The 22,782-nt window shown below is 44.2% G+C and overlaps 1 protein-coding gene across 1 annotated transcript in view; it reads left to right on the top strand.

The window, feature by feature from the left end:
• Positions 1-2,470: 2,470 nt before the first annotated feature.
• Positions 2,471-22,782, top strand: part of pcdh7a (protocadherin 7a) — a 55,411-nt gene continuing 35,099 nt past the window's right edge. Inside the window, exons 1-3 of the mRNA XM_050045326.1 lie at positions 2,471-4,925; positions 6,672-7,848; positions 14,662-15,444. Of these exons, the coding sequence (XP_049901283.1) occupies positions 3,502-4,925; positions 6,672-7,848; positions 14,662-15,444 (3,384 nt within the window). The 5' untranslated portion in view covers positions 2,471-3,501. The remainder of the gene's footprint in view (positions 4,926-6,671; positions 7,849-14,661; positions 15,445-22,782) is intronic.

Raw genomic sequence — 22,782 nt, 5'->3', positions numbered from 1 at the left:
CGTACCCTCCTAGGTCTGGGCTGAGCTCCCAGTGTCTTTAAATCCTAGATCACCCCTGTTTGTGACCTGTTTTCAAAGACCTACACCTTCAGTCAGAACAAATTATCTTATGGCTGAGCGCCACAGATTGTTGATCATGTGATTCAGTGACAATAAAATAAATATAGAATAAAAAGCAACCTTATTCTTTAAGTTGAAAGCATAAATGTATTTGCATAAAGGTTGAGCTCCATGGAAACTGGAAGGCAACATAAAATGTCTCATTGCTAAATGACTAGTGCGGCTGTTGGCCAGATATGGAAGTTATTTTCTTTGTATCAGCAGTTCAAACTAAGGGTACTGAAAACTAGAAAGTGTAAGATGTTACCGGTGTGTCTGAGCTGCTGTGATTTGTATTCTTGATACCCTGTCAATGGATGGATGAACAGTCATCCACAGGTTCATTATCCCAGACCTGTGTCTACAAAGAGCCTGCGGAATGAGCACAAAATGCCTTCAGGATATCTGGCAAATTTGATCTCTGATACTTCACTTAAATAACAGTTGCCAAATGCTATCAGATATGCAGATTGTCTTCATTTTGTCCACAGTTATCCTTGTAGACCATGTGGTGAAGCTGTGATCCTCTTTTGTGATGGCACAAACAGTAGATTAGGCCTTTAGGCTATAACGGATGTCAACCCAGGTTATGTTTCTCCAAAGAAGAACATCCTGCCTTTAGCTAGAACACACACACACACATATAGACACACACACACACACACACACACACACCAGTTCACTTTTCATTCAATATGCAAATTGAAACTGCAGCTCATTTGCTGATGAAAGAGGATTCATGCTCAATTATATCTTAATGGGTTGGATATAACAGTATGCTCAGGCCAACAGATTTATTTTAGATGATTTTTTTCATTAGGTCGAATCTGACTGAAATTTTCCTAAATCAACTGAAGTAGCGGGAAAGTGAACTGAGCTGACCCAGGGAGCAAAGACACACACACACACAAACACACACACACACATACATCTCTCTTTCTCCAAAACTTTCTCTCAATTGAAATTCACACGCATGCTAATGCACGCGCGCACACACCACTGGGCGAATCCCCGACTGATTTCGAGGGAAATAAAAGCGCGCGTAGGTCGAACGACAGAGGGCGTGGGTGCGCTTGGAGCGGACGCGTGTCGATGCCTTTGGAATGCTAAGCATATTGGCCCATAAACACACACACGCACAAGTTCCTCCTGGTGCAGCTGAGAGAATGAGAGATGCAAAGGGAAGTGAGAAACATAAGGGGAAAGTCGGGGAGACAGGACTGGGAGATGGGGGGCATACAAGAGAGATAAAGATACGTGACCTCTCTCTGCAGTTGGTCAGTCTCTGTTTGCTCTCTGCCAGACATAAACTGTTCACTAATAGCCGGTACACTCTCTTGGTCAATAACATTATGTTAGGGAGGATCTCCCTACTTTCTAGCCAGGCCGGGCGGCGCAGACAGTTGAGTCCTGACTGGCTTGGAAATCAGAAATGCAGAGGGGGTTTAACAGAGCAGCAGCGTGGAAGCCCCGGTAGTGTTCAATAGCAGCAGACCGATGCTGCATTGCGCTCCTCACCGAGCAGGTCGGTCCGCCGAGAGACAACATCCTCACGGCAGTGTGTGTGCATGCTTGTGTGTGTGTGTGTGTGTATAAGGTGCAGGTTACTGCCAACAAAGAAACGCAGAGCATGTCTGAGTATCATAAGAAATAATAAGAATATAGAGTATGTATATGCTTTTATTTTTGTTGTTATTTATTTTGCCATTGCAATATTAGTTGTAATAGTGGGATATAAATGACCAGTGGATTATAGTACCATTAGGCTAGACAGTGTACTTTGTGTTCAACTAGCCTACAGTATAAATTACTGCAGGCCTTGAGTATCACTGTAATTTCCCATCAGAGAGTATGTGACCATTTCTGTCTCCTGCAGAAAAGAATGAATGAAGCCTTCTACACTTGCCCCGGCAAAAAAAAAAGCTGCACCAGCAGAAATGTGACTGAGCACTGAGCTGACTTGTATTAAAGCCAGATCACTCTCTTTTCTTCCCCGTCTCTCTTTGTCCTTTGTATGAATGTGTGAATAAAGATATTTTCCCACCAGGAGCTGTCAGCAGCCGGGACACCAAGCCATTTAATCTTCCTATATGACAGGGGGAGGTGAGGTCTGTCCCCGGTAACCGACATACACACACGGCGACCCAACACCGCCTCTGCTGCCTCTCCCGTTACAGCTCAGCGATCGAGTTACGCGGCCGGGGAGAAAAAAAATGTTGCAGTAGCGAAGAGAGAGAGAGAGAGAGAGAGAGAGAGGAGGCAGAGAGACTGCAGCATCGCTGGAGACCGGCAGCAGCAGCAGCAGTCCCAAGCAGTGCAGGTGAGAGGGAAAAAAAGCCAGAGGAGGAGGAGGAGGAGGAGGCGCATGTGGGGGAGAGAGCGAGAGAGAGAGAGAGAGAGAGAGAGAGGAAGAGAGAGAGAATGCGGGACTCTTGGAAAAAGACGCATCTACACTCGGTCCATCACCGAGACATCCATCCCGAACACAGGCTGCATAGGATTACGTTAAACTGATGATGATGATGATGATGATGATGGTGATGATGTCGGAATCTCCATTTTTAGCCCATCAAGACAGGCTCTGATTTTTTAGTTTTATTGAGGGGAAAATATATATGAAGAGAAACTCGCTCTGAAAAGCACTCTTGTCTCCTCATAACTTACGTGAAGGAATCCGACGGCTTGGCACGTTGCTCCACTGCGGGAAAAAGAGGAAAAAAACGCAGCTGGATCTGAAGGTAAGAAAAGATCCAGTAGCATCATCCCAAAGACTTTTTTTTTAAAACTGTTTTCCTCTTTGGGGGGGATGAGTTAATTTTCCTCGGCGTCCGGAGAGCTGAGCAGTGTTGTGTGTTTTTTTCTTCCTTTTGTGCGGTGCTGCATTGCAGTTTCTAACTGTGAAAAACGCGAGAAAAGCCGCTGTCCCGAATGTGACTGGAATAAAAAGAACTTACAAATGGCATTATGAACTGATAAGCGTCCTCGGGTGACAGCGGGATAGCTCACCGATTTACGGCAAAGAGTGAAGTGGATTAATCAAAGGCTGATGAATTAGTTGTTCCCTTTTTTACGCAGCAGGATGGATTTTTTGATATCTTCGTGGCATGAACAGCCCAGCAAGAAATTATTATTATAGAAGTTGAAAAAAGCACTGCTGAGTATTGGAGGGGAATAAAAGAAAAGGAGCCTGCACCGCTGAAGTGAACTACAGTGAGAGTGCGGAAGCTTTTCCCCGGACCTCAGGCGGCAGTCCGCAGAGAGCGATAGGGAGAAGGTAAGAAAGGATAAATCAAACACCCACGCTGTGAGCTACACCAGACCACAAAACACCAATAAAGAAAAAACAAGCCGCAGCTCAGAGGCAGACAGCGGGAAGGAGAGAGGCGAGAGGAAGAGGGAGCCATGCAGAGGCTTGGTGCAGTGCACTCCTCCGCGGCGCAGGCTCTCAGCCTCGTGGTCTTAGTGCTGCAGCTGCTGACTCAGCTACCGGGTGCCGACTCAGCTCTCCGGTACCGGGTGGCGGAGGAGGGCCCACCTGACGTCAAGATAGGCAACGTGGCCGCAGACCTGGGCCTCACGGCAGGTACGGGCAGCGGGGATGTCACCTTCGCCCTGGAGAGCGGCTCAGAGTTCTTCAAGATTGACAATGTGACAGGTGAGCTGACAACAGGCCCACGGCGCATCGACAGAGAGAAGCTCCCACAGTGCCAGATGATATTTGATGAGAATGAGTGTTTCTTGGACTTTGAGGTGTCAGTGATAGGGCCGCTGCAGAGCTGGGTGGACCTGTTTGAAGGCCGGGTGGTCATAACAGACATCAATGACAACACACCTTCCTTCCCCTCACCTGTGCTCCAGCTCTCAGTTGAGGAGAATCGCCCAATAGGAACCCTTTACCTGCTGCCCACAGCGACAGACAGGGATTTTGGGCGGAACGGTATTGACCGCTATGAGCTGATCCAAGATGGTGCAGCTGGGTCAAGTGCAGCAAGACGCACAACAGGAGGGAACCCCATTGCTAGAGTGGATGGACTTGGGGACCGGAGGGGTAGAAGTGGAGATAATGGAGGAGGACCCAGGAGCACTGTGTTCGAACTACAAGTTGCAGATATACCAGATGGTGAAAAACAGCCACAGCTCATTGTGAAAGGCACATTGGATCGTGAGCAAAAAGACTCATATGAGCTCGTTCTCAGGGTTCGGGATGGAGGGAACCCACCACGTTCCTCCCAAGCCCTGCTTCGTGTTTCCATCACTGATGTGAATGACAACAGCCCACAGTTCGAGAGGTCCACATATGAGGCAGAAATGGCTGAAAATGCTCCTCCAGGTACACCTGTCCTCCAGGTCAGAGCGTCAGACCGTGACATTGGAGTCAACGGGCAGGTGGAGTATGTCTTTGGAGCGGCCACTGAATCTGTCAGGCGACTCCTGCGGCTGGACGAGGCGACTGGATGGCTCAGCGTCCTTCACAGGATTGACAGGGAAGATGTGGCTCAACTGAGGTTCACAGTAACGGCCAGAGACCGGGGTCAGCCACCCCGCACCGATCGCACCACTGTAATTTTGGCTGTCCGGGATGAAAACGACAACGTTCCAGTTGTAGAGATCCGAAAGATTGGAAGGATCCCTGTTCGAGATGGAGCAGCGTTAGTACCGGAGAATGTCCTGGTGGATACGCCAGTGGCTCTGGTACAGGTATCAGACCGAGACCAGGGAGAGAATGGGGCAGTGACGTGCACAGTTGTAGGAGATGTCCCATTCACACTGAAGCCAGCTGGTGAAACAGCACTCCCACCCCTACCTGCAGATGAAGCCTTTGACAGGTAAGCCAAACTAAAGGTAACCCATCACAGTAAGCTGCAGAGATGCTCAGTCATTACTGCTCATAAATAAGCACTTCCTAAATTACTCTGAATAAGGACTACAATTAATAGTTAGTTTCTTGAAAACAGACTGCTAGATACTGATGAACCTGTATCTAATAATCAGCCCCTGTCATTTGGCTGGGATGATGCACTACTTTTCTTGAGGGAACACAAAATGGTTAACTAATGATGAGGTAATCATGAAGTAATGATGCATTTTAAATAGGAGCTCAGTATAATGCACCACTTTACCTAAGGGGGGGACAAAAACAACTATGCACATGATAAGCAAATATTATTTGGATATGTGCCATTAAGCACCAGATTCACAAACCCAAGGAACAATTCATTTTAAACGGGTTATTATTCATTAAGGAAATGGCCAGAATGTTTAGACACTGGTTCATTAACATGACATTTAGCAGTCTGTTCTTAAATTCTCTACTAGACTGTCCTTAATTCAGAGATATTCAGGACCTATACACTGATTTGAAGAGACTTCTTGACTCATTCCTAGGTAGCTTCCCAAGTTTGTATAATGTTTGTGAAGAGTTAGCAAATGTAAAAGTTAACATTATTCACAGACGAACCGTAAGTCTTTTTACCAGGGGCTGAGACTGTTTTTATACCGTATGTTCTCTGACCTTGACAACTTCACATTCATCATGCAGTTGCTTTAAGTCTCACCCACTCTACTGCTCCAGGAGGAATTACTACAATTTCTATTTTCCCACAGAGAATTCAGAGAAGTGTGGAGTGTTGTTGCATGCAGATTTCATTTAAGCTTGGTTCAAGTGGTGCCACTCATTCATTAAGGCTACAGAGTAGTTAGAATACAGTCTGTAAACTTTGAGCAAATATTCATCTAAGTCAAGGGCTTTAGACTTTTTAATAATAATATTATTGCCGTGCAGGCTGCAAATGTCAGTACTCTTCAGTCAACTGTAAAGATACTTCCTAAAGCTATTGAATGGACGGAGTAAGGTAAAATAGTGAAGGCCATAGGATATCAGTGCCACTGCTTATGACACCTGTGCAGTAAGGCTGGTTTGTTGTAAAGCGCTGTCCTTGACTAAAGGAATTTTAGTCAAAGTAATAATCATGAGAGCTCTTCAGCAAATCGATCAAGACATTTAATTAAAAAAATCTGTCACAGTTTTTCCACCATTATTGTCTCTCTGCAGATGACTGCAGTCAATCGGGGAGATCTCTTAAAATCAAGTGTCTATTAAAGACCAAGGCATACTAGAGCTGAAATGATTAGTTGGTTCATCGATTGGTCTATTGACTGAAAATTGACTGCCAGCTATTTTGACAATCGGTTCAGCGCTTCAAGGAAATATTCCACTAAATTTTTTGGTCCCTGCTTCTTAAATTAAATTGGAGGTTTTGTTGCTTGCCTTTGTATCAAATTATTGTAATCTACATATCTCTGGGCTTTGGACAGTTGGTTGGACATGGAAATAAGGCATTTTTTAGGATGTTGCCTTGGGCCCCGTGGAATGAAAATTAGAAATTTTCACTAATTTGTGATATTTTGTTCATATATAATAGAACATTCCCCATAAAAAGATCAGCACAATGACTACTGGCAAAATATTAGCAGTAATATTTTCTATGACTACTTTGACGACAAGATCTGTAAAATTAACATCTAGGGCTGCTAATACATTCATGAAATATATTTTCTAATTATTTTCACAGGAATAAGAAAAAATACTTCTTACATACTTCTGCCTTGCTGGACTACGAGGCCACCAAAGAGTACAGCGTTACCATTGTGGCAGTAGATTCTGGCAGCCCCAGTCTGTCCAGCAACAGCTCACTGATGGTGCGAGTGGTAGACATCAATGACCATGCCCCAACCTTCGCCCAGAGTGTTGTGGAGGTCCACTTTGCTGAGAACAATTCACCTGGGGAAAGGGTAGTCACTGTGGTAGCCACGGACGCAGACAGCGGCAAGAATGCTGAGATTGCGTACTCCCTGGACCCTGCTGGTAACGGGCCATTTTACATAGATGCAGATAATGGAGATATCCGTGCCACCGGGGTTCTGGACCGTGAGCAGCGAGAGAGATATGAACTCCGGGTTATCGCCAAGGACAAGGGTACCCCCTCTCTGCAAGGCTCTGCAACTGTTGTCATTCAGGTGACAGACCGAAATGACAATGCACCAAAATTTGTTCAGGAAATCTTTACATTCTACGTGAAAGAGAACCTGCTCGCCAACAGCCCAGTTGGCATGGTCACTGTGACTGATGCTGATGAAGGCGAGAACGCAGAACTTAGTCTGTTTGTGGAGATGGATGGAGGTGACGAGAAGAAGACAGGAGAGAATGGAGAAGGAGAAGATGGCGAGAAGGAGCGTGAAGAGGTGTTTTCCATCGAAAACAACACGGGAACTATCTTCTCTTCTGCATCATTTGACCGTGAAAAGCTTTCCACCTACACCTTCCGTGTCCGGGCTGTGGATGGAGGGGAGCCTCGCAAAACTGCCACTGCCACTGTCTCGCTCTTTGTAACTGATGAAAATGACAACGCCCCTTCAATCACCTCTCCAGCCAATGAATCCTACACCCTACTTCCACCTGCAAGCAGTGCCCGCACCATCGTCAGGACTGTAACAGCTGTAGACTCAGACACCGGCCCAAATGCAGACCTTCGTTATGCTCTAGTGGGGGGAAATCCCTTCAGACTGTTTGAAATTGGCCACACCAATGGAGTGATCACCCTGGCAGAACCTCTTGAGCGGCGCCACAGAGGTCTGCATCGCTTGGTTGTCCGGGTCAATGATAGTGGAGCACCCTCTCTCTGTGCCACTGCCTTGGTCCATGTCTTCATCAACGAGAGCTTGGCCAATGCCACCCTAGTGGATGCACAGGTAATCTTTATATGTAAAGATATATATTTTTCAGCAACATCAAAAAATACATGTACCTTGAATGAATACGTCTGAAGTAGAAAAGGTAATGAAACCCTCTGTGCTATTTTGATGTGTGCAGACCTCTATTAATCCACACAGTTGGTAAATGATAACCCATAATGACAGTGATGATATTGTCCTTTGATCCATTCAAATAATGGCCACTCTGATAACACATTACAATGGAGGAGGGTGGTAATGACAACTGATTGTGGCTGTTTAAACTAAAACTGGTAAGAAGATTATTTTCTTGATAGAATGAGATAAATGCACAATTTCTACAGTCTGCATGGTGTTGCAATTTTCTGCCCATTTTTGAGGAAATAATTGTGTCTATATTTGTCCCAGATAAAGAAGCCCTCTTTTGAAGGCTATTGGCAATGCCTGCTTCTTTGTAGTTTGAATGTTCTTTGTCCAGAATGCATTCTTATAATGACTATGTGGTTAAAATAACTGTCATTATTGGAGTGGTTCTTCTTTTATGGTACATTGAACTCAGAGCTGAGAGCATTAGGTGTGTGTGTGTGTGTGTGTGTGTGTGTGTGCGTGTGTGTGTGTGTGTGTGTGTGTGTGTGAGAGAGAGAGAGAGAGAGAGAGAGAAAGAGAGAGAGAGGTAGAGAGAGCGAGTATTAAGGGTGAGTGTGTTAGAGATGTCCCAGTTCTGGCCTTTCAATACAGAGTAGGTTGAAGTATGTTCATTTGAATAGAAATTGTACTTTAGCAGTGTCTCTTCACTATATGCCTGAATATTGATGAGGTTTGGGAGTTTTCATTGTGTCAGGCAGCCCATTCTGAGCAGAACAAGTGGTCAAACTTAGAGGAAAGTAACTGAAAGCCACTATAATCTTTGAATGAATAATTTTTACGGGGAGGGAATAAAGAGAGTGTGAAATATGTGTGTACTAACACATCCGCTATTATTGAATGAATCTGTGTGATTTAGATTAGAGCTGGCTTGAAGGATCCACATTGAAGTGAAAAGGTAATTGACTAGACTCAAAGGCATTACCGAGATACCAGAAATAACATGAGTTCAAATTTAGCGTACGTTACACTGGCGGAAATCTTCCTTTCTTCTCTGCCCTCAATGTATTAATCAAACGAACTTCCCATTATGCTTTAAAAAATGTTCAACTGAGCCATAAATGTTGGCAGGTAATAATTACTAAAACTTGGTGTCTGGTGTGGGTAAAGTAATTTGTATTGACTAATAATTAAATCGCCTCAGTGGTCTTGTGGTTGCAGCGTTTGTTCTGAAACTAACAGCTTGTGGTTTTAACCCCCCCACTTGAAACTTGGTGTAGAACACATTCTCATATTTTCTCTGAGGAAAAGGTCTTCAGCTGTCAGGTCTGTGCATGTAACATGACGTAAGCAGTGCGAGCCTAAGTTAGCTCTGAGACATTTAAGAGGGAAAGAGCAGTCAGACAGATAAGAGATGCATATCTCCAAAAATGTGTCAAACACAGATTGTGTTGGTTGTCCAAAATACCATGCCATCCCGCCAACACTCGAAAAAAGGTGTTTTATTGCACCTTGTCTGTGTGAAAAAAATCAACCGAGGACTGTGATCTCAGAGGACACACCTTATTGTGCAGATGTTTGGAGGAAAAGTGTCTGTACTGATAAGTTTGCATTTTGTGGTGCCTTCCTAGTTGTTTCTACTAAAAAAATGTATGATTTCCAAGTACATAATGTAAACTTTGGCTCATTTTTCATTTTCAGTTATGTTACTATATAGCCATACTAGAGGGTAGCATAGCAACTACAATAACACTGTGCTCTGTGTGCCCTTTGAGTTCTCTGCATCCTTGTTTTTGAACGGCACTTAAAACTAAATCTTGTGTTTTGGCAGGAGAAAAACACCTTCTGTATAATGACAACCTGAGAGTTTTGACTCACCTCATATGGAGGCAACCTGGCCTCCAAAAAAAGAACGCTGTGTGTCATTGCAGTGTTGTTTTTTTTGTTACACAAAGACGCACGACTGAGCACAGATAGAAGGTGTCGTATTTGAGCGCCACCCGGTATGTAGAACACCTCATGAATGTAAGGCTTTCACTTAAGGGTAGAATGAAAAGTACAAATTGAACAATCAAGGGGGTGAGGATTAGAACAGAACACTTGGTAAGCGGTGGAACAATGGTGTTGACAGGTGGAATTAACTGCAGTGTGCCTAAATGACCGGGGCCATTGAATCGAACAATAGGGTGTAATATGTCCAAGCCCAGTATAAAAGCCGTCTTTGATTACAATATGCATAGTTTAGTTTGATTGTAGGGAGGAACTTGGCGGAGTAATTGAGTAGAAGTCATTGAAGAGAGAATACCTCCATCTCATAATGAAGTCAAACTGAGTGGTGGATGCATGCCAGATGTAATTAGGGAAGGAAAACGTCTGCTTCTGCTGCAGCACCGCGGCAGAAAATGACTCCAGTCTCTTCTATCCAACAGTACTGGGTGAACCACATGTTGGGTAATTAGCTACAATATGATACTGCAGAGTTTGAGCTCGAGAAAGAATGACTTAGAAATAGTTGTGGTAGTTTAGACATGGCTGTCATTTGGAGAACTTTGTACATGAGAAGTACACTCCATTGTGAATCTGATTAAGGCTCTTGGTGATATTTTCACATTCTTACAATTTGTGTTTCATCTCATATCAAGAGGGTTTTTTAATCTTGATATGTGGAATTTTTCCATGTCTTTAAATATGTACAGTCAGCCTTCTGTGAACATGAATAATAGCTAACAATTATCAAACTGCGGCTCTCTGTACTGTGGATGCATCGAGCTACAACTAAGATCAGGCACCTGGGTCAATAGTGTGGTCAGGGGAGAACTCCTCACCGTGGTCGCAGCATCGGCATCTGCAGTGACATGCAGATAGCAGAGTCCTTGGAGAGTGGAGCAGATAGATGGTGGTGTTAAGCCCAGCTGGAACAAAGCTCATGCAGCAGAATGGAAGATTCCACTGGGAGTTTGGGATGCATCACAGGGATGCACTCCAACACGGCGGTAGAGCTGGCTGTTGCGCTTATCCTGCTGAACACTTAACAGTCTTGCATGCACCCGCCCACGCACACGTACAGTATACACACCTGCACTTGGACGACTATACATAGCTTGCACTTAGCTTGTAACTTGACACACAGCCATACACCTTACTAATGCCTCTCTCCGTCGCATATGCCTGCATGCACACTCCCAACACACAAAAACTTGGCTGTTCTGTCACATAGTGTACACACATATGGCACTGCATCGCTATTTTCTCTCTGTGTTTTGCACACACAATACGGCAGACAGCGCGGGGATGCGCTAAGCCAGGGAGATGCCCAGCAGAATGAGAATGGAAAGGAATACTGCAGGCAAAAGAAGAACAATGGGGCTGAGGAGAGAGCGGAGCCTGGCGGAGAGGCCCTCTGCAGTAGAAGCGGAATAATGGAAAAGAAGCAAACACAACTCTGCTCAAAAACAATGAAACTTAACCCAGAGATAGATGGCGATGAAACAATGAAATATAACACAGCCCCGTTCTTAGCTCGGGGGTAACTAGAAGTGCGAGTGAATAATGTGGCTCTATATGAGAGAGTCTAATAATATGCCTCGGATAATGTAATAATCAAGTTACACAGTGCAGTTGTGTGAGCAGCACTCTCTGGAGTATTACCAATACTCCAGGTGATACTGTAGTTTTTTTATTTGGTTATTGCAAACTAGGGCGAAAGAGAAAATGACATTTTTGACAAATCATCAACAACTTATCAGTAATATGTATATAATGACTAAGTGGGTAGAGGTAAATTATAGATCAGTATGGTTAATTCAGAAAATTACATTTTACTGTAAAGCAGCCTTTAAAGGAATACTTCACCAACAAAATGACCATTTGTAAATCAGTTGGTCATGCCGTGTTACCTTGAATTCTTGAAGAAAACTCTGACTGTCTCACATGCCTCCATGGAAAATGGCGAACATATTGATTTATTGATTGATCGGGGTCCACATTAAGCAACAGCAAAACTATATCAAAACATCCATTTACAAACTTTCACACAATCCATGCAGTATAGTGCAATACTAAGGGTTTTAAGTAAAAATGCAGGTGTTTGTCAAGTATTGAGCATACTGAATAAATGGGACTTAGTGGGAGCAATAGTTTTGCTGTTGTTAACCATTGTCCTCGATCAATCAGTAACTCAATATGCAGGGTTGGGGAGTTACAGAATATAAGTAACTAAGTTATGTATTTAAAATACAAAATATGAGTCACTTAAGTCTGTTACAGTTACAGTTTTAATTGTTTGTTTGTTTTACAGATTGTTTGCATTTTTTTTTTTTTACGTGAATGTGCGAGTTGGCCATGAGCAATGCAGCGCTGCCATTTTGAGCTGAACTTTTGGCAGAGGCCTTGTTTCTATGTACTCCTGTTGCTCGATTTGAAAGCTCCGCAGTGGACGAGAAATGGCTGATTTATAAAGTTATCTACACAACACTTCCTAATTTAACTATAAAAACCTAAACAAAGTGGCATCTGGCTGTAGAGAGATCGCCAGGGGGCTGAAAGTTTCTGGCCAATGATTATCGCTAATAACAACCTGCTTTTTGTTGGCTATATAGATATCACAAATTAAATGTATTTTATGTTTTAAAACATACAAATGTAGAAAGATTCTCACGCATCTTTGAAGTGGTTACATCTCCAGTCGGGCTCACAGCTAATAGATGACCCACATGGTTTGTTTGCATGATGTAACAGAAGTGCATATTTAATGGATTCACTGTGGACAGAGAGTGACGCTTACTTGCTGTTAGGACACGATTTATGTTTCATATGAGGCACGTATTTTCCATTAACAGTTTTTTTTTTTAATAAGTGTGTGCATTGCAGCTGCCAGAGGACAATGACAAAGGAGATGTACAGCCAGGACACTTGGAAATATAAGACCCAAACAAATGAGCTCAATTTTGAAGTATTCCAAAAGTAATCCAAAGTGTTTAGAATACATTACATAGTTTGAGTAATCTAATGGATTACATTGCAAATGACATTTTAGGGCATGTATTCAGTAGTCTGTAGTGGAATGTGTTTTAAAAGTAACCCTGCCAGCACTGTTAATATGTTCACTGTTTCAAATGAAGGCATGCAAGAACAACAAAGTTTTCTTCCTGAATTCAAGGTCACACGGCATGACTAGCTGATAAACACATTGTCATTTAGTAGGCGAAGTACTCCTTTAAAACCAAGGAAGGGAAACAGTTGCGATGTTATGATATGCAAAATCTAAGATGATATCTAGTCTCATATATGATATAATAGTAAAATATTGCCCAGCCCTATAGCAAACCGTATGGGCTCAAATGGAACTTTTCTCTCTCCTCGCTCTCTGTCTCTCTCACGTTCATTCCTGCGAGTCTTATTACCCACCGTTCTTAAGGCAGCAGGGATTACACGAGTATATAATTTGCAGCCTTGACAGGCCAAAGGAATTGTCGTATGAGCTCTGAGACGAGGTGTCAGGGCTGCAGAATGAGTAGTCTCGCTAACGGACAGCTTACACAATGTGTGGGCTTGTGTCAGAGCATTCATACATTTGTGTGTGTGTGTGTGTGTGTGTGTGTGTGTGTGTGTGTGTGTGTGTGTGTGTGTGTGTGCGTGTGTGTGCGTGTGTGTATTTTGTCAGGTCTCTGCGTAATGATTCTCCCAACATAGTTGCTATGTATTGATTAGCTATATTCAGATTCATGGCCCTGCCCCATATTACCACCACGGCTCTGCAGACCAGAACTCCACAGCCTCATTGTCTCCTGTAGAGCAAGACTCCATAACCAGTAATGGCTGTGTTTGTGTTTCAGCATAACCCACTTTCTTGTAATGATCCTTTTATTAGTGTACAAGCTCAGAGCATGTCTGTGTGTGTATGTGTGTGTGTGTGTGCTCTCAGCCATGTATATGTGCTCATAACAGGTTATTGTTTGTCTCCTCTATCTTCAACCCAAATACAACATATTTTATAAGTGTTATATAAATTGGTTTAAACAGACCATTGTGGATTTGCCTTTCGTCAGATAAAACTATTATGCTAACAGAACAACAAACTCAAGACCCTAAACGGAAGAGAGAAAATGTCTCTAAAATTATTCCGTAGAGCGCACACATTCACAGTAGCCCTCTATCTGTCTATCCACCCAATTCTCAGTGCAAAAAATTGTGATAGCAAATCCTCAACAAATCCACGCCTACGCTATCTTTTACAATAGGGACATTGTTCATTGATGAGACAGTAGATGTGTTTGTGTTCTGGGGATACAGTTGTAGCATGTCTTCTGCCTTTATTTGCACATTTATTGACTGTTTCTCCTACTTTCCCTCTTCTAACTGTTTCTGACCTTAGGTTTTCCTTTTATTCTTTTAATCAGCTTTAAACAGCATAATCCCAGGCATTTCCTGCACCAGTGCAGATGATGTGAGATCACAAATGGAGAATTACGACTTGAAATGCTGCAACTGAGAAGCAAGAGCAATTATATATTTAGTGACATTCTATGTGTCTGGGAATAATAGAGGAGCTCCCCCACTAAAAGACGGTGATGAGTTTAATTAAATGGAAGATGCTGTTTGATGTGTCTTTGTGGCTCACACCCAGTGTGTCATCTTTTACAGATGCTGCTTTGGACTTTTTTCCTCATTGTCTCTTCTTGTTTCTTTCCCTCCTTTACTTGGCATCTCTCCCTCTCTTTTTTGTCTCCTCTCTACCTTTCACCCCAGGTGGCCCGCAGTCTGATTGCTCCGCTGTCACTGGACATTGCAGGGGACCCAGACAGCGAGCGTGCACTAGGGAAACAACGCCTCAGTGTAGCTATCGGTGTCCTGGCGGGAGCCGCAGCGGTCATCCTGGTTATCCTCCTTGTAGTCACAGCTCGGCAGTGTGGTGCTCAAGGCAAGAATGGCTATGAGGCCGGTAAGAAGGAGCCAGAGGAGGATTTCTTCAGTCCCCCGGGGGCTCAGCCACAGGCCGGCCGCAGCAGGGGCTCAGACCGCGGACGCAAACCTCGACGGGACAAACGAAATGGAAGTGGTGGCGGTGCAGCTGCAGGAGGAGGGAAGGCGGACAGATCGCTTTACAGCGGTATTGTCACGGTCAACGGGCTGCGACGCCATGCCAATGATGATGATGAGGAGGATTTGAGCAGTGCTAGTGAGCGCTTGGCAGCCCGCTACTGTGCAATGGACGGTGACCCTGGCAGCCCACGGATGGGCGGCGGCAGGAGGCACCAGTCGAGCCCAGATCTGGCCAGGCACTACAAATCCAGTTCACCTCTCCCCGCAGTCAATCTACAGCCACACTCCCCTCCAGCTGAGGGAAAGAAGCACCAGGCGGTCCAGGACCTGCCTCCCTCCAACACGTTTGTGGGCAGTGGGGGTTGTGTGGGGAGCGCCGGCTCCAGCAGCTGCAGTAGCGGGGGCAGTGGTAATGCAGATGCCATGTCCCTGGGATCTGACCAGTGCTCAGAGTATGGCTGCCAGACTGGGAACAAGTACAGCAAACAGGTAGGAGCTCTGGGAAGGGACTGGGATGACTTACTTTCTGTGGATCCTCAATTTTTATCCCTCCACGCTAGTGATAACCTTTGCCAGAGGCATTATGTTTTTGGGCTGTCCAATCATCTGTATGTATATCCATCCATTTGTCTCATTCTCGTGAATACGATATCTCGAGAAGGTCTTTCTTCAAATTTGGCACAAACATCCACTTGAAGTTCAAGGATGAACTGATTTGAATTTGTTGATCAAAGGTCAAGGTCACTGTGACCTCACAAAACATGTTTTTGGCCATATCTCAAGAATTTGCTCGCTAAGTATGACACAATTTCACACAAATATCTAATAGGATACAAGGATGAAGTGATGACATTCTATATTCAAAAGGTCAAAGGTCAACTGCATTGTGACATCATACTGTTCTGCAAAAAAACACTTTTCTGGCCATTACCCAACATCGTATCTCAGGAACAGAAGGGGAGACATTTGGTCAGGTACTGAATTGGTGACACTAATCTCTGTGCCCACGCTGAAACTGCAGTGATTGTTTAGATCTTCTGTGCTGCCAGGAGGGAGCATCCGTGTTTTTCACAGACATGGATGTAAAAACTGTAACTGCAAATTAAGTGGTTTTTAGAGGCATACAACCACATGAGGGTAACTCTAGTTTTTGTTTGCTCTGTCCTCTTTATTTAAATCTATCTTTAAAAAATCTCAGTCAGCTCTTTGTGACACTTTGTCCGCTCTCTGACTCCTGATCTCTGTCTCCTCCTCCTCCTTCCCAGCTTCTTTTCGCACATCTGCTGACATACTCTTCCGCACGCCCCGTCGCTAACGTCTAAACACCATTTTATCTCCACAAAATAGCTGACAGTGTGTGCGCACACACGCCCGCACGCACACTCGTGTGTCTTTGTCAGCATCCTAAGCCTGTGAGCAGTGTGACGGTACCCTGCTGTCAGAGTGTGTGTGTGCTCCGTGTCAAACATCAGCCCACTGTTTAGCAAGATCTAATGCAGGGGACATGAGTCAACCCCCTACTGTAGGCGAACAATATGTGAATGTGCATCTGTGTATACATGCATGACTGCGTGCGTGCGTGTGTGTTTGTAACACATGTTTACCGTGCGTGTAAACCCCTGAGGAGTTCAGTTGGAGTAAGGACACGGAGGGAGTGGGCGAATAGTTGCCTCCAACAGGGTAATTGGTCATTTTGTGTTTCAGTTTCCCTTGTCAAGCTGTTATCTTTCTTTCATTTAGCATATATGTTTATTCCATAAACAATATTAGTTGCACAGATAATGGATGCGCTGGCTTTAGTGTTTGCTCGAGAAGCTTCAGTTAAAAGCCANCTTTCATTTAGCATATATGTTTATTCCATAAACAATATTAGTTGCACAGATAATGGATGCGCTGGCTTTAGTGTTTGCTCGAGAAGCTTCAGTTAAAAGCCAGCCTGCTGACAAATAAATACTGCATAGAGACGGTCACTCACCCCTCCACCCACGCGCACATACTAATACTCACACACACACACACACACACACACACACACACACACAGGCACCATCTATCATCTTGGACACACTGACACAGCAGGGTCTCCCTAGTCCATGGCGAGTGCTCCCAGGAGTGATGTTTGAGTGACAGCTAACCCTTCTTAAAGGGGCGGCGTCTCATTTCCGTGATGGACAGCTCTACATTTATCCTCCCCGTGGTGAAAAAGTGCTGATGTGGTCATTAAAAAGGAAGGAGAGGAGCTTCTTAGGCTAATCAATTCATACATGGGCTCTCTGATCCCGCTCAACACACACACACACACACACACACACACACACACACACACACACACACGGGAACGCGCACGCACACACACACTCCAGAGGTTAATCCATTACGGAGTCAATCCTCTTAATCTGCCGTTCCCAGGGAAAGAAAATGCTTACTGGGAGAGTTTGGTGTTCATGCTTACGTGCACTCAAAACATGCCAGCACACATACGGAGACACGTAGACCCACGAACTGACAGCGTAATGAATTATTGATCGTATGGAGTAATTAACTCCTCTGCTGCAGTTGAGTGTGCCCCCCCGCCCTACCCCACCCCCCCCCCGCCCCTTTTAAAAAAATATCCAGCAGCTAGTGGTTTCACACACAGGTCTGTGTGTGTGTACGTCTGCGTGTGTGTCTAAGACTTTGGGCGCTCGTGTGTGGCTGCGTTCACGTACGTGTCAGAATTTGTTAACTCGAACAGTTTGGCGACACGAGCCGGTTTGTGTTGGTGGGTGCCTGTCACTGCGCTCGAGGGACTGCTTATTTCATGAAGACATATGCATTTTATATGTGAGTGCAAGTGAGAGATAGACTCAGGGAGTAATAGGTGGCGAGTATGTGCCAAATGTAGGAACTGGGGCGCTGACAGAATTTAGAATAGCATTAGATCAGGAGTGGGAGAGAATTATAGGAGGTTAGGAGGGGAGGAAGATGGAGTAAACGAGATGGGGAAGGGGGGGAGACTTTGAATTTCAAAGCTACTTTACTGGGTCAGTGAAAACTCTAAAAACTGTTTATCTGAAGTCAGCACATCATCAGACCAACTAGGGTGCTCCAAATAGGGAAAAAACGAACGCAAAAAACAGCAAATAATAAAAACTGGGCGTCATGGGTGAAGAGCAAGATTGCATCAAAGAGGCAACAACATGATAAAAAAAAGCTCAGTCAACAGTGTTGGGCATTTTTTAAATCAAAGTTCTTCACCAAGGAAAGTGAGAGGAGAGGGAAGAGGAGGAATATCAATATCAGTGGGAATGAATGAATACAAAAATGAACAGGGGAAAAAGGAGAAGTGTGTGAAAGAGTGTGTACTCAAGAGAGCATGGCGGCAGGATGGAGAGATAGAGGTTAGCTGAATGGGTAGAGAGGGGTAAAGATATGTGCAGTGGAGAGAGGGGCAGTAATAGAGTAAAAGGGAGTGTGAGCCAATAAAAAGAAAGAAGAGCAGTGTGTGTGTGTGTGTGTGTGTGTGTGTGTGTGTGTGTGTGTGTGTGTTTTGCATTTTGATAAGGGATAGGTATCATCTGATATTAGTGCAAGTATCATATCCGAGTTTCAGTATGACTAACAAAATTATTCTTCTTTTTTAGAAACCTTATGCCTGCCATACATTAGAAGGTTTTGAAAAGACTTTCAAAGACACCCTTTCACATCTAAAGAAAATGAGATTTTGCAAAAAATGGGGATCTTGCAGGATCACTTTTTGCAAGACTACAACTAGATTCCTTTTGAGATTATTTCCCATCCTGCTCTTAGTGGAAAACGTAACGCCAAACCCCCTTTAAGAAATGGCATTTGAACAATTTACTATGTTTCCACAAAAGCACCTAACTCCAGAAACACAAGATAAAAGGCGTCATATGTCGACAGTTTTCTCATCAATTCAGCATCAAAGTGATCACACACTCGCTCAACTCAAAACCAGCCCCTGTTGGTTAGCTGCACTATTTCAGTGGAGGGTAGACCATGGGAATGAGAGGCAAGTCATTTCAAAGATTAAGATTTCTCATTAAAAATAAGTGCTGGTTGGTGGATCAGATCACGCACTCTTGTTCACTTGTTCACTCCACAACTAGTTTCTCCTCCTTCTCCACAGTCCACGAGAACCGAGACTTGTTCACATTCTTGCTCCTTTCCTCTTGTTTAGTGCTGGAGAGAGCGAAGCTATTGGTTGTTTGTGTCATTGAACTGCAGTATTTGCATGAGCCAAGACTAAAAACTTGCAATCTTATTTGACATGCTTGATTTTCTCAGAACGTCAAAGTGAGAAAAAAGACTGACTTCACACAGCTTGGATTCATTGATGGATTCCTGGAAGGGCCTACTGGGCACAGACCAAGGGGCTTAAAGTGTCAGGTCCCCGCCCTGGCCTCCAACTGCAAAATGTCACTCAAATTAACATGTATTGACCAGGAAGAGACTAAAAATTATCACAAAGAGACACAAATACACCACAAAGAGATACAAAGAAACTGCAGAGACACAAAATACGTACAAAAATGGGAAAAACAACCACAAACAGACACAACACAACTACAAAAAGATGCTAAACAGCCACAAGGACACACAATATGACAACAAAGTGAAACAAAACCACCAAAAACATACACAAAATTACCTCAGAGAGCCCCAAATGACTATGAAAAGTCACAAAACAATCACAAGGGAACAAAAATGACTACAAAGAAACACAAAACACCAAAAAAGACCAGAATATTTTCTCAAAGAGGCACAAAACATCACAAAGAGACACAAAATGACCATAAAAAATTGCAAAACCACCACAGAGTCTGTGTGTCTTGCTCCTGTATAGGAGAGGTGTTTGAGCCCTTTGCATATCTGTGCCCAGGGGCCCACTGTCTCATATTTCACCTATGCTTGAAGTGAGTTTTATGACCACCTTACATCAAATGATCGAGATCACAGAGAGCGCACAGCATCTGAGGTTAAACTCTAATGATTTTATCCCAACCTTGTAGATTTGTCTGCAAAAATCATTTCTTTAATTCAATGTATATTTGATAGGGGCACATACAATATGCACAGAGAATTGTGTGACAGTTATGCAATGCATTACTTTGTTTCTCTACAAAAAAAACCTTTTTGTTTCATTCCATAAAAGAAGCTAAAGTTCTTGAAGTTAAATAAAGTCTAGAATGAGCAAAACTGTGACTCAAAACAGTAAATGTTCAATACAAATAATGACTAAACAAGTCAATTTATACCTGAATGAACCTTCTAAGGGTCCACAAAATCAGGCTGTCATTCATTGTCTACGAAGCAGCTCCAAACTTTATACCAGTGTTCCTCAACTTATGGCCCATGGGCCAAATCTGGCCTGCAACAAGGTGTCGAGTGGCCCACTGACCATTTTCTAATTCATAATGAAAATCATAATGAAAATTTGTTTGTAATGTGAATGTAAATAAGGTGCCAGAGCGCATTTAAAACATGAAAATAGAACTTGTTTATTAAGTAAAAGTACCAGGGGAGGATTCCCCCCAGACCCCCTGACAGAGGTTGAATGTCCTTAAATCCTTAAAACGCCCCTGCGTACACCTGACCTTTGCATGGCTGCTGCATCTAGCTGCACGGGGTTGGCTCGACTGGATTTGCCTCTTGGCAAAAACGAGTTAGGGCAGCAAATATCAAAAGGTTGAACACAGGAATGTTGTTTATTATATGTACTGATAAATCATTTTCATGGTTGTTTGTTAACTGGCCCCTGGTCGTCTTTTATTTTGCAATCGTGGCCCCCCAGAAAAGTAAGTTGAGTATCCCTGCTAATATATCACAGGTTTGAGACTTCTCTGGTTTCCGGCTTTGAGAGCAAGTAGCTAATGTTCACAAACATTAATTGACTTTTCCATGGTCATGGAAGTAACATATTGGAATTCCTAATTTGGCTGAAAAGAAGCCTACGTTGTCAAAAGTCAAGTATTGTCTAATTGTAAGAGGAAAAATAAAGTCTAAAATAAAAATAACTGTAATTTAAAACAGTAGATGTTCAAAAAAATGATGAGTAAACAAGCCTACAAACATTTGCTACTTGACTGTTTTTGATACTCAGTGCCCCAGACACATTTCGGTCGGCACCAGAGAGTATCGAGGTTCGATACCCGGCCCTGATGCTGATGGAGGAAGTGTAAAGGAGAAGGTTGGAGTACGTGCTTCCAAGTGAGGAGAGGCAGGGAGAGCGAGAGAGAGAGAGGTCTGGTTTGGGAAGCAGCCAGAGAGTGAGAGTGGACTGCTGAGATGTGGGTCATCAGGATACCCGTTGGCATCAGGACACATTAATGATCACAGCAGTCACATGGCACTGCAGTCAATATGGGCAAAGTGGCCTCGTTCTACCCTCTAACCGCTACCACACACACACACACATAACTCACACTCCACCACAAAACTGTTTTTTTCCCTGTCTGCTGTCCTCAATCAACCACAACAAAGGTCATAGTGGCTGTTTGATCTCAGCAGGTCTCTTTCACTTTTCTCAGGTTTGGATCGTTTTCTTTTTTTATTACAGCGAGTCTCGATTTGCACTTCGCACCGTCCTTTTCTTTGCTTTTCACCTCCCCGTTTGACTCTCACCCTTTTGTTCCTTTTCTACAGTTATCCCTGCTTTCTTTGCCATATGCGTGGTCATAAATCTAAACACCCAACCGCTGCTACCTCTGCGTCTTCCATGCGCCACACTGACCTCTGAGAATAAATCGACTCAGCGTTTTCACTAGTGCGACTTCTTCTTTTACTGTAGTGAGCACTTTCTCTCCCTGGACCCAGCGTGTGTGTGGGGGCGGGTGAGAGAGTGCGGTGCCACGAAGGCTGAATCGAACCAGACGCACACACACACACACACACATACACACACACACACACACACACAGATCCAAAGCCTAATCAATGCACCGTTAACAAGGCCAAGACTGCAGCACAAACAGGTGGGTTGACAGCACAGTTTTTTTTTTTTGTGCATTGCACAGTTTCACAACGCTTTGTCAAGGTCAGCATTGGGCTCTCACGACACGGGGTGCCACAGCATTTCGACACAGCAAGGACAAGCTATGGAGATGACTTTGTGGCGAATAGGACTCATCCGGCCGGTTTCGTCCATCTAATTGGACTGTATGGACGGGCGCTGGCGGAGAGATTAGGTCTACTGGATTATAAAATTGAAAAGCAGCTTTTCATTTCAACGAAATCCCTCCAGGATTAAATATGATGAGCGTCTGTCATAGACTCACACTCACCCCTCCGCGCAGTCGGGCTCACCACATGAACGCATCCACTCGTACACCTCCTGTGATCACATGCAGCGTGCATTAGGGTCACAGGGGTGAAGGCACTGTCAACCAGAAACAAAACAGAAACACACACCAAACTCACCCCTCCCTCCTTCTCTCGGTTACACGCACACACACTGTAATCGACCCGTGACCCCTGTCATGGTGATACCAAAGCACTGATGTATTTATTAAAAGCCACCGCGAGTTCAGGTCGTGCTGCCGACCATATGCTCACGGGGTAAGTAGGTGGGGAGGTGAGGAGGTGGGGGTAAGCGAGAGGTGAGAAGGACGAGGTAACCAAAGCGGGGATCACCCGACGAGCCAGACTGAAAACTGATCTACTGACCTGGAGACAAAGAAGGAAGGGGAGGGGGCAGGGAGGAGGTGAGAGTCAGTGGGCATCGGGGAGGGAACATGAGCCAGAGAGAGCGAGTGAGCGAGGTACAGATGATGAGAGGAGACGAAGAAAGGTTCAAACATTACGGGAAAATGGAGACAGATGTGTGTT

This window comes from Epinephelus moara, chromosome 5 (genome assembly GCF_006386435.1).
Source record: "Epinephelus moara isolate mb chromosome 5, YSFRI_EMoa_1.0, whole genome shotgun sequence".
Classification (NCBI taxonomy): Eukaryota; Metazoa; Chordata; class Actinopteri; order Perciformes; family Serranidae; genus Epinephelus; species Epinephelus moara.
The sequence above is the reverse complement of the archived record's forward strand: the minus strand, read 5'-3'. Positions and strand labels throughout refer to the sequence as shown.